The 15,240-nt window shown below is 32.3% G+C and overlaps 1 protein-coding gene across 4 annotated transcripts in view; it reads left to right on the forward strand.

The window, feature by feature from the left end:
- LOC145325269 (uncharacterized) overlaps positions 1-14,439 on the forward strand; it is a 32,948-nt gene extending 18,509 nt beyond the window's left edge. For 3 of the 4 annotated variants that reach the window (XM_080168210.1, XM_080168213.1, XM_080168211.1), the window contains exons 13-29: positions 2,716-2,857; positions 3,243-3,303; positions 3,787-3,828; positions 4,860-5,014; positions 5,354-5,419; positions 5,892-6,003; positions 6,229-6,297; positions 6,960-7,071; positions 8,069-8,139; positions 8,493-8,538; positions 9,533-9,580; positions 9,919-9,968; positions 10,275-10,370; positions 10,765-10,851; positions 12,229-12,316; positions 12,670-12,743; positions 13,194-13,805. In XM_080168210.1, coding sequence (XP_080024336.1) covers positions 2,716-2,857; positions 3,243-3,303; positions 3,787-3,828; positions 4,860-5,014; positions 5,354-5,419; positions 5,892-6,003; positions 6,229-6,297; positions 6,960-7,071; positions 8,069-8,139; positions 8,493-8,538; positions 9,533-9,580; positions 9,919-9,968; positions 10,275-10,370; positions 10,765-10,851; positions 12,229-12,316; positions 12,670-12,743; positions 13,194-13,247 — 1,373 coding nt within the window. In that variant the 3' untranslated portion in view covers positions 13,248-13,805. Of the gene's footprint in view, positions 1-2,715; positions 2,858-3,242; positions 3,304-3,786; positions 3,829-4,859; positions 5,015-5,353; positions 5,420-5,891; positions 6,004-6,228; positions 6,298-6,959; positions 7,072-8,068; positions 8,140-8,492; positions 8,539-9,532; positions 9,581-9,918; positions 9,969-10,274; positions 10,371-10,764; positions 10,852-12,228; positions 12,317-12,669; positions 12,744-13,193 lie in introns of all 4 variants that reach the window. The other variant, XM_080168212.1, reaches the window with a different exon arrangement.
- Positions 14,440-15,240: the final 801 nt, after the last annotated feature.

Genomic DNA, 15,240 nt, shown 5'->3' on the forward strand with positions numbered 1-15,240 from the left:
TTACTTTGTCTGGTTTTGGGAAATTGTCTTTTACATTTTTATGTGATGCTGAAATGTACCTGTATTAATGACAGAGTGGAATGGCAGAACTGTGAGATTCTGATTGTTCGGTTTTTGGGCTGGTTCACAACAGATCACAAGAAGATAGGTGTCATTTCAGTAATTTTTGGGCTGTAGAAATTGCAAATATCACCTTGTTTATTATTTTTAATTTTAAATATGGCGTCTGAAGTCATGGTGGCCAAAATTGGTTGGCGATTTCTCCACATTTTTCATTAGGATTGGAGTAGGAGGAAAAATTGGCATTTTCAGATTTTTTTTTTGATGGATTTGTATTATTTTATTCCTGAATAAAATAATAAATATTCCTGATGTGTTTTTGTGGGTTACATCAGCCAAGCTGAAATTTGTCCTGGATGCATAAAGTGGAGGAGAATAGTGTTTTATTGTTGCAGCTGACTTCTATATATCATCAAGTGGAAAGGATTGGTTTGTACATTTATTATGGTTGACTGATAGCTGGCAGCATTTTGTCATGGTGGTGATTGGCGCGGCTGGAGTGTGAAATTTTCTTGGTATTTTTCGATTTGTACCTTGGCATCCCTGACATAAAATTGATATGATGATTCGTATAATGTAATCTGTTTTAAATGTCGTCTTAAATATAAGAAATATTGAAATTGTAATTATCAGGAAAGATGGATGATAGAGAGAGACATCGGCTGGTTCCTGGTCGGTTGCAAGAGGAACACGAGAGGTCTTTAGAGAGGTTGGAGGATGGTAGGACCAACAGGCGGCGGGTGGTGTACAGAAAGGATGATAAGGCTGGTCCCAGTAGGGCTGGTCCCAGTAGAAGACAGCATAAGGATGGGCGGCAGGTGGTGTACAGAATGGATGATAGGGCTGGTCCCAGTAGAAGACAGCATAAGGATGGGCGGCCCAGGTATGAATTTAATGATGAGTTTCTGAAGTTTCTGAAGAATAATGATGATATTGGCAACGACGGTTTGGAAGTGAATCTTGATGCATGGGACAGGTGGCCGAGCGGTCAAAGTGGTCTGGAGGAGGGCGAAGGAGGGTCAGGAAGAGGTGTGGCCAAGCGTCCTGCTGTTGGGTTAGATAATTTGGGTTCTAAAAATAAAAATTTGAGAGTAGAGGTGACATGTATTTTAAAGGTGGAAGCAGTAGTTCAACAGGTGGAAAATGCTTTGACAAGTCATGGGGCCAGTGTGAAGGGGGTTAATTTAGACATGTCACAGAAAGAGGCAGAAGTTCAGAGACATTTGACAAATATATTCAGCGAGATCAGGCGCAAAATAAGTAAAGATCTACCTGCTGTACCTTGGCAGCTGCAACAGGCTGGGAGTACTAGTGGGGCGGTGGCTGCCAGTGAGGTGATGGTGGTTCAGGGAGACGTTCCAGATATTGGTGCTGAGTTGGAGGTTCAGGCTTCAGTGCCTGCTGAAGAGGGTTCTGTAGCTGCTGCTGTAGATAATGCGGTAATGGCTGCTGATGTAGATTCAGATTAGTGAAGCCTTGACGGCGTCAGGAGGGGGAAAATGTAGTATAGTTCAGTTTTAAGTTTTGGCTTAAAAGTAGAAACATCATTTACTCTTTATTGCTCTGTAAAAGTTAAGAGCACATTTAAGAGAACATTTAAGAGAACATTTATTTAGTTAGTCAGTTGATATTGAGAGTCCTAACACAGAACATTATCTGGTTTGGGTTCGAGTCTTTATTAAGACCAATACAGCTATTTACAGACATCCTACTACTTTAGCTAGTTTGCATAGGCAAATATTCTACCCCTTCAAAGTGCATAGTTAATTAATACATTGTATTAATTAAACAGTCAGTCATCCTGTTGCTTGGTGTCCTGATAATTAGACAGACAGCCATCCAGCTACTTCAGAGTTATATAGCTAATTAATACCTTTGTATTAATTAGACAGTCATCCAGCTACTTCAGAGTTATATAGCTAATTAATACCTTTGTATTAATTAGACAGTCATCCAGCTACTTCAGAGTTATATAGCTAATTAATACCTTTGTATTAATTAGACAGTCATCCTGCTACTTCAGAGTTATACAGCTAATTAATACCTTTGTATTAATTAGACAGACAGTCATCCTGCTACTTCAGATCATCCTGTTGCTTGGTGTCCTGATATACAGACAGACATCCTGCTACTTCAGAACTTTCCAGCTTTAAATAATCAGTAGTTTTGACTTATTAATATATTTAATCATTTCTAAATAAAGTATCAATATATAATCTTATTTACTCAAAAACTGCATTTAATCCAATATAATAAATACTTAAAAATCTGTTTGCATTTTGAATTGAATATTAAGTCTACTCTATCATTAACTTATGTAAGTCTGTCTATATCACATAATATAAAATTTACATAAACATAAACATATTCAGAAAAAAATTTTTCTTCTAGCTTCAATAATAAGAAAATTAAAGCCATTGAAGATTTAAAAATACAGAGATTTTTGTTGTAAAATATAAAAGATTATATTGCCGGATATCCGGCCGGATAGTTTCAATATCCGGTATCCGGCCGGATATTGAAAATGGCCGGATATCCGAACGGATATCCGGCCACACCGGATATCCGGCCCAACCCTAATTGACATTAAAGAATATGAAAATAGAAAAAAAAAAAAATATTCTAATTAAACTGCTCAATAAACTGATTGTTAAGGCCGGCGCTCCAAATCTGTAGATGGACGTAACCGTAGCTCACGTCCGGCCAGCCGCACTAGGTCTCCAGCCATGATGTCGGCCATGTCCGCGGCTAGCATTGGGGCCCTTTCAGAGATTTCAATGGTCTCCAAGATGTCAAGGTATTAAGATTAGTGAATTTTAAAGGACACAATGTAAAACAAAAATAATAATTTTAGTTCTTGAGTACACTTTTAATAGGATGGAAACTTTTTTTGGACTGAAAAAGGGGGGAACAATTCTTCTTAATATATTTTTTTATAAAGTGGGATGTTGTTACTCTCAATTCGCACCGCATGCCACTAGTTGAATGGCATTACAGATGCTAATTTACGTTGGCATTTTTTCCAACTTCAGTAGACATCCAAATCTGATAAGCAACATTATTCTCGTTTTGATATAACAAACAACAATTTTGTGTTTATATGACAACAATATCTTCAAAATTTTTTTTTAAATTTTTGAAAGATAATTAATTTAATGAATTGATATAAAATTGTATATTAGGTTGGAAGAAAAGATGTCCATGCAAGGTTTGAACAACAGACTTGCTGGTTATATTGATAAGGTACAATCTTTTACAAATATTAAAATATCTAAATATATTTAATCAATGTATCAATTAAAGATTGACAAAGATGACAACATCCATAAAAGCTCTGAAGCTCTGAAACAGTAGGACAAACGAACATTACAACTTGTATAGTGTCAGAACTAAATAGGCAGAATATAAATGTATACGTCTGAACAAAATTGTAAGTAAATTTGTGGCAAAACTGCTAAAATACAGGATACTTTTAAAGTACATACTTTCACTTAGTACTTACATTCTTAGCACTTGATTATAGAGATGCAACAATTATTATAGAGCTTCCTAAATCGTACCTTACTTTTAGAGGATCACCCTGCAAAGTTTGAAATCGATAGGACAGTCATGTCTAAAAGAGCTAATCGTTACAGACGGACGGAAAGAAAGATACTTAATTATAAAAAAGCTTCGATTTAAAAAAAATTATAATTTGTATTCTAATAAATTTATTCAAATGTTCAGGTTCGAAGCCTACAGTCTGAGAATGCTAGAATGACTAGAAAGGTAATATTATTTTCCAGTATGGCTTCGAATCCGATCATTATCCTGTGGATTAGAAACAGTTATCAACCATACTGAAAAATCATGTACTACATCGTATTTCTGACAATTTTCCACGAACATTAAAAAAATCATAAAATTAATACCAGTTTTGTTAAGTCCGAGGGGCCGAAGGCTCGGTTTAACATAACTGGTTTTAATTTTAAAATTTGTCATATCAATATCCGCGGAAGACTGTCAATAATACGATGCGATACATGACTATTCTATAATATATAGAACTAAAACCATAACCTTAAAGTTGGGTTGAAGCGAAAAGTGAATTTTAATCTAGATGTCTATTGTCCAAAAAAAATAATCGTCTATTTTAAACAGCAGCCAAAACAATGATTTCGTTTCTTAATGATGGAAGAACATGAGTATATTGTAAAAAAGCATAGCTACTATAGGTTAATACAAAATCGAATAACAATCTTATAAAAGAGCCTTTTTAGTAACAAATTATTAGATAAATTGATTCTAGAAAACAATAATTGGATAAATTGAGAGTTTGTGTGCCTTTACAATTTACATGTATTATTTTTCTAAGTGGTTTCTATTTTTAGAGTCTAATATTGTGCATTTAAATATAATTATTTAAAAAGAGATTCATGTTTGATACCAGTTTTGTAGTGCTCTTGGAAAAGGGAATTATCTCTGCGGCTATTTAAGACAGGCAGCTGGATTTTTTTTTCTTTGCATATTTTTCCAACCAATTTGAATCCAGTTTATAATTTATTTTCGTCGATATCTTATCATAACATAGGGCATATCATTTCATTCTATAGGGGTATTACTATTCACTTGACTTCTATCTATCTGATTTTTTTGTGTAGATTCCTTTTATCGTATGGCTATCAATTATATCAAAGAAGAAATCTCATCGAAGCTTCTTATGTATTTTCTCTATAACTGACTTAGTCCGCATATCTAGTTATTATGTATTTTAAATCATTGTCTGCTTATAGAAGTTGTAATCCTTGTTTTACTTGTAGTTGGAGTGTATTGAAGAATCGCAAGGGAATGAGTTGACCCAAATCAAGCGTCTGTATGACAAGGAAGTACAGGATTTGAAGGACTCCATTGAAAATCTTACAAAAACCTACAGAGATCTTCAAGCTAATTCTGATAAGATTCTTAAAGATAACAGGTAGTGTAACATTTTGGAGCTCTTTGTAGTGCCTATAAAAAATGACGTTTTTCAATACAAATAACCATTGATATGCCAATACACAGACTAAATTACCAATGGCAGGACAGACAGCATACATTTTCATAGACCAATGGTAGGCCAGTATGACGTCAGAGGCCCTATAATTTGCTTCTCATAATTTCTTTCAAACTGAAAGTTTTTAAATTTTAGTTTAGATAAACAGACAATCACATTCATTCTATCTATTTTATGAAGAATATGAAAACTGTAATGTTTTTATTTACTTTTAATAAGCTTTATATTATATTATATTTTAGAATTGATTTTAATTTTTAGAGAATTGAAGTGCCAAGACAGTAAGCTAGGGGCGCAGATGAGAGACAAGAATGAAAGTATTATAAGGTACACAAATATAGTTTTATTTGTAATCTAAATGCTAAACCTTTTATATTTATAGAAAACTCTGATTATCAATTTAGGTATATGTTAAAAGAGTCATAATGATTTCCAACTATGTGATTTGCAGACGAAGCCCAAAATACATAACTTTTGCACAAAGTCGTCTTCCTGTGACGTTATATTCCCCATCTCTTTTTTAGGGATTTTCTTTCCCACTTCTCTTCTCATCTCCCTCATTTTATGACGTCACAGGAAGCCGACGTGGTGCAAAAGTTATGTATTTTGGGCTTTGTCTGATTTGCATAGCATAGCTATTAGCAACTTTACATTATTATTACCAGAATTGAGACCTGATAACCCCCCCCCCTTGATTTATAAAGAAAAGCGGGGAGGGATAGCTTTTTGTTTAAATTTCTTTCAAAAATATGATTAACGGGCACCGTTTTTCTTTGTATTATCTACCTATTTCTTCTAGACTTCGAGATGAAATTAACAAGACAAGATATAAGATAAGTACAGCAGAGAAAGAGAAGAGTAGACTCGGAGATAAACTAAAAGAAGCTCTCCCAGAGCTAAATAATGTCAAGGTAAATACTCCATTATATATAATTCTTGCAGTTAATCACGAAACCTCTTCAAATATACAAATGCATAATAATCATTATATTAAAAAGAAAAAGAAAATTTTTTTTTACTTTTTCATTCTTAAATAAAATCAAAAGTGAGGGTTGGGGTCAACTTTCCCTCCCCCCCACACACTAAAGTTTCCCTAAGGCCTATAGGAGCGAAGCGGCTAATCAATTATAATTCAGGAAAAGCTTTCTGAGACTGAGTATCAGCTTGGTGACTTGAGGAAAGTTAACAGGGATCTTGAAAGTCAGGTATAAAACCTTTCAAAACAAATTAAATTTATTTTGAAATGTTTATTTGTATTTTTAGGAGTATTTTTTCTCTCGAAAACTTAAAAAAATAGAGATTCTTTATGTTAAAACCTAATCCATATATTTTTCCTATTTATAGCTATGTCTTTGATTTTAAGATTTAAAAAAAAAATTCACCGTTTTAAAAATGGGCTTAAGACATGATTTGACATTGATTTGTCCCTTAAAGATGTTATTGTTTAGACTATTATTGGTTGAAAACTTTTTAAAAAGCAGTCAATATTTAATGGATAACGTTTTTAAACCAACTAATAAGAGAACGTATCAATTACATTTTGACAATGCAATTTGCGAAATAAAAATTGTTTTAAAAAAATTTTAACATATAGTTTTATTTGTCTATCAAACCAGAGATCTAATGGGATAAGACAATGACCGATAAATTAATGTACATCACAAATGATGAAACACAAAATTACCCCTTTTGTAGATTAGAATTTGTGGTTGAAAGTCTCAACCTAGTGAACCAATCAAAATTCACTAAAGTCCCCAAAGTTGTTAAGACAACGAATGAGAAAATTATAAATCTTTGGGGACTAGTGTAATAAACAGTCCATTATCCCCTCTCTCTCTGCTATCAAACAATCATGAAATATGTTTAGACCTCGGCCATGGAGAAAGAGTTGAGAGACAAGGTGAGAGACATGGACATCACCCTGAAGGAGGTCAAGGTCAGGAAGCAAGTAGAGGTCGTCGAGATGTCGGGAGCATTGGGTAAGCAAGTTTTGGAGCATTATTCTAATAGTTATGCTACTCACTTCAAATGTATGTTGGTCGGTTTCTATCAGGGATCTAAAGGGATAAGACAATGACAGATAAATTGATGTACATCCCCAATGATAGTACACAAAATTACCATTTCTGTAGACACTCAACTTAATGTACCAACCTATCAAAATTCAATAAAACCTTGATAAGCCAACAAGTAAGAAACCGTAAAAAGACTTTGGGGACTAGTGTAATAAATAGCACAATGTTCCCTCTCTCCATGGGAGGAAATTTGATATTCTTGGAAATAGGCCAATTTTTTGTAATTTTTTTTTACAATTAGTATCTTTCCTGTAACTTACCGATGGTCTATAAATGAATTTTCTTGTCTTCTGTAACAAGATGTTTTATATTTCCTGAAAATTCCACTGATTTTTTGTTGTAATCTCTAGCTTTTAAGGGAGGATATAAAAAATTCAAAAATTCAAACAACATGATTTATCTAGATAATTTTGATCACATAAAAATTTAACGTTTTAAACCTTAAAAATTAGTTTAATTTGGTTTAAATAACGTATAGAAATACTATATAAAATAAAATTAGAAATAAGGAATATATTTCCAATATTTTAAATATTAAAATTTGAATTTTAGTAAAGATTTTTGAATCAAGATCGATTTTCAATAATTTTAAAGTAACGCATGTGCGTGCATTGTTTGGCACCTAATAATTATAGGAATCTCGCTTTATCCACGAACAATTTTATATATTAAATCAACATATTTAATAAGGACATTTTCTAATAATTTAAGCGTTATTGCAAATCATCATGCAATTTTGAATTAAAATTACAATTGTAACAATATAAACAGTCAGAGCTATTCATTAAGTAAGGACGTTATGACATATGGACGGACAGATCTTAAATATAGAAAATCTTTAATTTGAAAACAGAAATTCTTTTAAATATATGCTGATCTAACTTTTAAAATATTTGTTCAGAGAAAGAATATGAATATCGAGTACAAAGAGCGCTCAATGACCTTAGAGAGGTTTATGAAAAACAGATGAAGGTACCTTTTTCTTAAATTTTGAAAGCATAACTACTCTATAGTCTATGGGTATATTGATGTCTGGTTGTCTGTACACAAAATTTATAGAATTGAAATTCTTTAATTGAAAAAATATAATTCAAAGGAACACACACTAGAGGAACTGAAACAAAGGTAGTCATTGAAAAAGTATTTGAAAGCTATAACAAAATGAATAAAGAAATTTTTAATTTTCCACCGAATTATTTCTCTTAAATTATTAATTAAATAAAACTATTGAAATGAAAGCCGATATCATTGGTTATTTTAAGAAAAAATAAAATACTTAAATATTTTAAAAATAAAAAAAAACTATTTAATTGTTTATTGTCTAGGAAGGAAAAGGAGAATTGAATAAGAAGTTTGAACAGAAAGTACAAGGTAACAAGTTTTGTATCATTGTAAGAAAGCGAAGTAGTGGTTGGTACTTTAGTTTAGGTTAGGTTAGGTAAGCCTTAATGATTTTGCCCATCAGGGTGAGAGCCCCCAGCAGGGGCTAAAAATATAAGAAAGGCTACTGTGAAAATACGACTAAACCCGCTACTTCGTTTTCTTTCCATGATCCGAAGTTTTTTCAATTAAACATTATTATTAGTTCTCGGGGTTCGGGAAGGATTAGCGCCCCGGGGGTTGGTAGTTAATTTCACCCTTCACGCAATAATTTAAAGGGAATAGGGGTGACATGCACTACATCGCCTTATTTCCAAAAAAATGTATAAATATAGATGTATCTTTGTATAACCCAGACAGCTATCTGGTTTCAGTGGTGGGGACCTTTTTTGTCTGCTTTCAAATTACTTTCTGATCTTTTGCAGCGACTTGGCTGTGGTAATATTTTCAACGCTAATGGCTACACAGTCTTAAATTCTGCACAGGGTCCCCACACTGTAAACATACATTTGTTTAATTCCAGCCCCCTCTACTCTTTCACTTTAATATCGACACATTACAAACTTTCCCGATTTTGTATTACTTTTGAGGAACATGATTCCAGTTACGTCATATTTTTCTTTCCCGAAAAAAGGAAGGGGGAAAGAAAAAAAAGGGAAGGGGGGAAGAAAAAAGAGATGGGAGAAAAGGGGGTTTTCCCCATCACTTTTGAAGATATTTTCTTCCCTCCTTCCCTTTTTCGGGAAAGAAAAATATGACGTAACTGGAATCATGTTCCTCAAAAGTAATACAAAATCAGGAAAGTTTGTAATGAGTCTTTAATATCTCTCATTTGATTATCATTTTATTATTTTTATTTCTTCCATAATAATCCCTTGAAACTTCAATTTCAATTCCTAAGAGGGATTTACTAATTTTGTTGCAATTTTTGCAACCTTTTACCCCAATGCAATCGTGCCGTTTTTAAAAAGATTTAATATTCTAGGATTACAAGCCCAGCTTTCGAAGGAGAGATACAAGAATAGCTCTTCAGGTTATACTTAACTTTAACATTTAGCGGCTTGGTTTTTGAAGGCTAGAAAAAAGCCAGAAGACAACCAAAGATTTAAATCTAAATATCCTAAAGCATTCCATAAAAAGGAAAACTTAATCGGTTTAGTATTTTTTGAAAGCCTACATAGATAATTTTAAAAACTCTTAAAACCCCTGTGTTTTTTTATTCTGTTCCTTAGCATTTTTCTGGTATTTGGATATGACTTACTTTTCAAGTAATATCTTCTGAATGAAACATTTACATTTTATAATTTTATCATCTTGATTTATTATTTATTTTCATTTATTTACAAGTTTTAAATGAATTATTATTTCTAGGCCAAGGCTTAGAAGAGGCTAACAGAAGACTTACAGCTCTTAACCTTAAGGTAGTTTTATTTAATTTATGAATGGATTTTAAAAGGAACTGCTCTGCTCTCTTTTCAGATATAGAGTTGTTTTATTTAATTTATCTAATTTTCTAATCGAATGGTAAAAGATTTTTTCCTGATTTCCTTGTCATGAAAATTAATTCCCTGCTATAGTTGATACAATTCTCTTGTTGGTCCGCTCTCTTCACGAAGAGAAGAAAAGTTTGCAAAACATGATATGATTACATATAAATTAAGTGAATATAATTATAGCCCTATCGTGAAAATTAACTCCCTACTATTGCTTACATAATTCTCTCGTAGGTCCGTTCTCTTGACGAAGAGAGGGAACGCTTGGTAAGAAAGTTGGATGGTCTGGGACAGAGACAACAAAGTCTTGCAAGTCAACATAGAAAGGAGGTAATATATTTTTCCAGTATCGCTTCAAAACCGAATAATATCCGGTTGATTAAAATCGGTTCTTAGCCAAACAGAAAATTACTATTATTAACTCGTTTAATAGATATTCAGCCTTATTAGAATCCTCTATTCATTCCCTTCCAAGTCCTGCGTAGGATGCATCCCGAGTTGGGGGGGGGGGGGGGGGGCTCTGTGGGAATTTTTCTTTCACTTGAGCATACTATTAACATTAATCTGAATCAGAGTACAAGGTACGTACAAGGGTGGAGATAAAAAGGTTTTTAACCCCCCTCCCCCCTAATCTACAAATGTTTTTGTTAATAATAACCTAAAATATATAATTCTTTCTTATAAACAGCCATTTTAATCAAATTAATTTGCAATCTTTTCTTAGATAAACAGCAAGGATGATGAAATACGTAAAATTTTGGAGAAAATCAACGAGCAGCTGCAAGAGTATCAGAATCTTATGCAGACCAAGGTAGATAATTATATAGATAGGTATATAATTAGATAGATAGGTAGATAATTAGATAGATAACCTATAAGCCAAATCTTGCTAATTATATGCAAACGTCCTTCAGACAACCAACCCTTAGATTGCACGACCTTTTCTGGAAGTCCTTACTCATGGTAATAAGTTTTGCCTATTTTAGGAAAAGGTATTTCCCCTACTTACACTATTTATGTCTTGCACCTAACAGTAGGAATTAGTTTTATTATCAACGTCCATGGTTATGATGCGCTGTTGGCCAAGATTCGAACCTATTACCTTTCCGACAACGAGCGTATCCGCAAATAGATAAATATATATAGTTGATATCAGACAGAATTTCAAAATACGTGAAATTTTATAAATAATCTTTTTTTCCTCGACTTTATTTATGTTCCTTTTTTTACTGACCCTAATTACACATATAGAAAAAGGTAGATAAAAATGTTGTTTTCCTATCCTTTAGTAATTTAATTTTGGTATTGGAGAAACTCTTTAAGTCTATCTCTCATTGAAGCTTTTCTTACGCAATATTATTCGGTGTTTTCCCTCATAGTGCCTTTTTGAGCATAACCCCCCCCCCCCCTATTTATTTTAAAATTGTGGGAGGTAATGGCCCATTTCAGAGGTTAGGCATAGACAACCCCCCATTCTTATTTTTAAAATATTTTTTAAAATGGGGCGGGTTTAAGTGCACAACAAACACTTTAATGGAAAGCATTGTGAATGCAGAAATGACTTAATCAGCTTCATAACATCATAGGATACTAACTAGGTGCGTGCTAGGATTTGGTCCCCCTTACAGCCTTCTTTCATAAGTCATAAGCCAAAACCCAAAAATATGGCAAATCAATCATGTAGAAAAGGAAAACAGAAAATAAAGAAATTAATTTTCTCGTATTCATTCGAATCCGGTGGATAGGAACCGGTTCTCATCCATACGAAAAAACTATGTCTAGCATCGTATTGTATCCAGCTTTCTACGAATATGAAAATGTACAATCATAAGATTAAAGCCAGTTTTTTTAGCCCGTGCCTACAGCACATAGGGGCTAAAAAACTGGTTTTGAAATTATAATTGTACATTCTATATCCGCGGAAAGCTGTAAATATAATACGATGCGAGAAATAACTATTCTCATAAATAAATGTATAAGTATAGATATATCATCCAGTTAACTACTTGGATACATTGATACAGTGTTGGGGACCTTGCTTTCTACTCTATTGTAGCTACTTAGTTTTATTTTCATTTCCAAAGCTATTGGCTGATATTCAAAGACCCAATTAAAAGTCCCTGCATAGAGAACCCCTTTTCCCTTTATTCTTTCCATCCTTTTATTTTCATATTCTTGTTTCAACTAGGTTGCCCTGGATATGGAGATTGGCGTGTACAGGAAGTTGGTCGAGACTGAGGAGGATAGGCTTGGTATTGACTACAGGGAGGATACAGGTATACACAAAGATAGAGAACAGAGAGTTCGGTATCCAGCATTTTAGTGAGACTGGGGCATGTTGATAAAGTTGCATTTAAATCTAGTAGTTGGATAAAAAATTGGCATAGAAAATAATTCAAATACTTTTGCGGCTTTTGCGGAGGATTTTTACAAAGTTTAAGTGGATTGTTTTGGCAAGAAGGGACGCGCAATTTCGGATAGATTTCAATTTAGCTAAATATGCAAATATAATGATTAAGAATTGTAGGAAAGGTTACAGGACAAAAGTGAATGATGTAAAAATATTAAGCCCAAAAAGTAGCTCAAATGTGATAGATACTATAATTAACATCTTAAATTTTTTGTTCAGATTCTCAGTGCCTTTCCTCGCGTAGTTCAGCCGCATCCAGCCCAAAGTTCAAGCGAACTACTACGATTCAAAAGGTAATTATCATAGACAACTGCCTAATAAAAAAAAACAACCTTTAAAAAACAATTATTTATTTAAAATTAAAGTTTTACTTCGGCCTCAATTAGGATAAATTTCTCAGCTAAATTATGCCATTTACATATTTCAACATTTTTAAAAAAATCTTTGAAATTTTTGTACATTTTAACTTTTTGACCTTTTGAACTGAAACAAACTATTTTCATTATTTAGCTTTCCGTTTTTACTCCATATCTATAATACAAAGTAGAATGATGTCTGGCCGTCTGTCTGTCTGTCCGTCTATCTGTCCGTCTGTCCGTCCCTTAAGATCTCGGTAACCACTGAACCGATTGGATTCTACTCTTCAGGGTTTTTAATGCTTTTTCTTATCGTGTTTCTTATTTAGCTGTTTGACTTATTATCAGCCTTTACAATTAACAAAAACTTTATAATTTTATTTTTAGAATTCAGAAGAATACAGAGCAACTAGAATTGGAGTTGGTGTCAGTCAAATTTAATTGCAGACAAATCTTATTAATATGAAAATTTATGATTTGTTTGTTTGTAAATAGAATCGCCAAACTTTGTTTAGTATTTTTATTGTCTTATAGTCAATGGATTTTATTCATGATTGCCAAATTTTAATCTTATTCAATTTACATGTTTTTAAAAATGTATTCGTATTTTTTTAATCGGTTAATTCATAGGTTCAGGATCTGTTCATTGGAGATAAATATTTACGATCACGAAAATTTATATTTCAGTTATTACATGAAGGCCCTAGTCTAGTGGATGCTGTTTTTTTTATCTCTTTTGATACATGTCCTTGATTCAATAAAAATATTTTTTTAATTAAGTATATTTGAGGCTTTATTATACATTTATTATCATGTATAAATTGTTTAATATTACATATTATGATTACATTCCAACTCTGATACAATATGAAGAAATGATAATATCTATAAAAATAAAGCTTTTTACAATATGAGAACTATAAATTTTAGAAATATAAAGTAAGTTTTTAGAATTAATAAACAAAAGTTTAAAAACTCAATGATATTATATCGTAAAAAGCTTACATTTTGGTTCACTTTCATGTAGAAAAGCTTCGCTTTTAAAGTGATATATCTAGAAGGATCTAGATTTTTCATCTTATGTTTTTGTATGAAAATATGCTTTCAAAGTTAATTTTAGTATAGTTTTAGTGTCATAGCGTGTCTTAAGATATTGTAGTGTAGTGTTATTAATCAGTTTTTAGTGACACAGTTACTCTATAATTAAGATATGTTTGTACGTATTTCTTCGCTGACCACTTTCTTTTATATCCCTCTTATTTATTTTGGTTTCTAAACCGTCCTAACCATTCCTTCTTTTACATGATTTTGCCTAATCTATAAAATGTACTTGTTATGCTACGTTATTTATGGTTGAAAATGTTTTAATGTTGTTTGTAGTATTCTAGCATTTTTTGTACATGAAGTGTCAACTTAAAGAGTAGATTCGCTAAAAGATGAAAAAAAAAGTACGTTTGAATGTTATTCGCCGGAATAGATATTTATTATTTTTATCTAAAAATGAATAGAAAAGTATAAATTTTGTTATTGTAGTTCTTGCTTAATATTAATATGTATTTCTAAATATTTTTTTATATTTTAATATAACTTGCTGATGTATGAAATTGGTGCTCTAATAAATATTTTAAAAGCACTTAAAATAAGTGATTTTTATATTCTTTTGTCTAAAAAGGTTTTAAAGAAATATTTTCTATAGTAAAGTAGTTACTCTATAACTATTCTATGTCCGACTGACATTTATGACCACAGTTACGTTGATTTTCTATACCTTAATTTGGTGACAGGCATCTTGGTAATCTAAGGATGTACAAATGCAAATAACCATTATAATACTTCTATTAAAAGTTGTAGTAAGTTTAGGTTTTAGAATCATCTTTGTTTGTATATCAAGTCTAATAAAAAAATAATGTGCAGTTATCCTTTTTTGGACAAAATTGTCTTTGATTCTAGTTACATAATGTCTGTCTCTACCTGAAGATATCGCTAACCGCCGACGTGGTTCTCTTAATTTTACAGGCTTCTTATAGGTCCAGAGGGGGGGGGGGGGGTTACAATTATTTTTAGGAGGTTATCCCCATCCTTCCAAGAAACATCGCCGCTGGAAAAATACCCACGCACGAAATAGGTAAAGTAAAAAATGTAAAGCGAAGGGCCGACTTTATTCCCCCTCCCTTCCCTCAAGTGACCCTAATTATACAAAAATAAAAAAAAACTGTTCGTAGACAGTGACCTAGAGGATTTTTTTTTCCAGGCTTTTTTTGAAATTCAAGTAGTGCAGTTGCAATTATTTTCAAAATATCTCGTTCCTAGCCTATGAAAAGTTCAAAAAACCTCTAAAAATTAGCCAATTTTCAAAAATAGCGTTTTTTGGTTTTTTTTTTTGAACTTTTCTCAAGCTAGGAACGAGATATTTTGAAAATTTCAAAAATTCCTG

This window comes from Acartia tonsa, chromosome 7, assembly GCF_053477335.1.
Source record: "Acartia tonsa isolate MP-2025a chromosome 7, ASM5347733v1, whole genome shotgun sequence".
Classification (NCBI taxonomy): Eukaryota; Metazoa; Arthropoda; class Copepoda; order Calanoida; family Acartiidae; genus Acartia; species Acartia tonsa.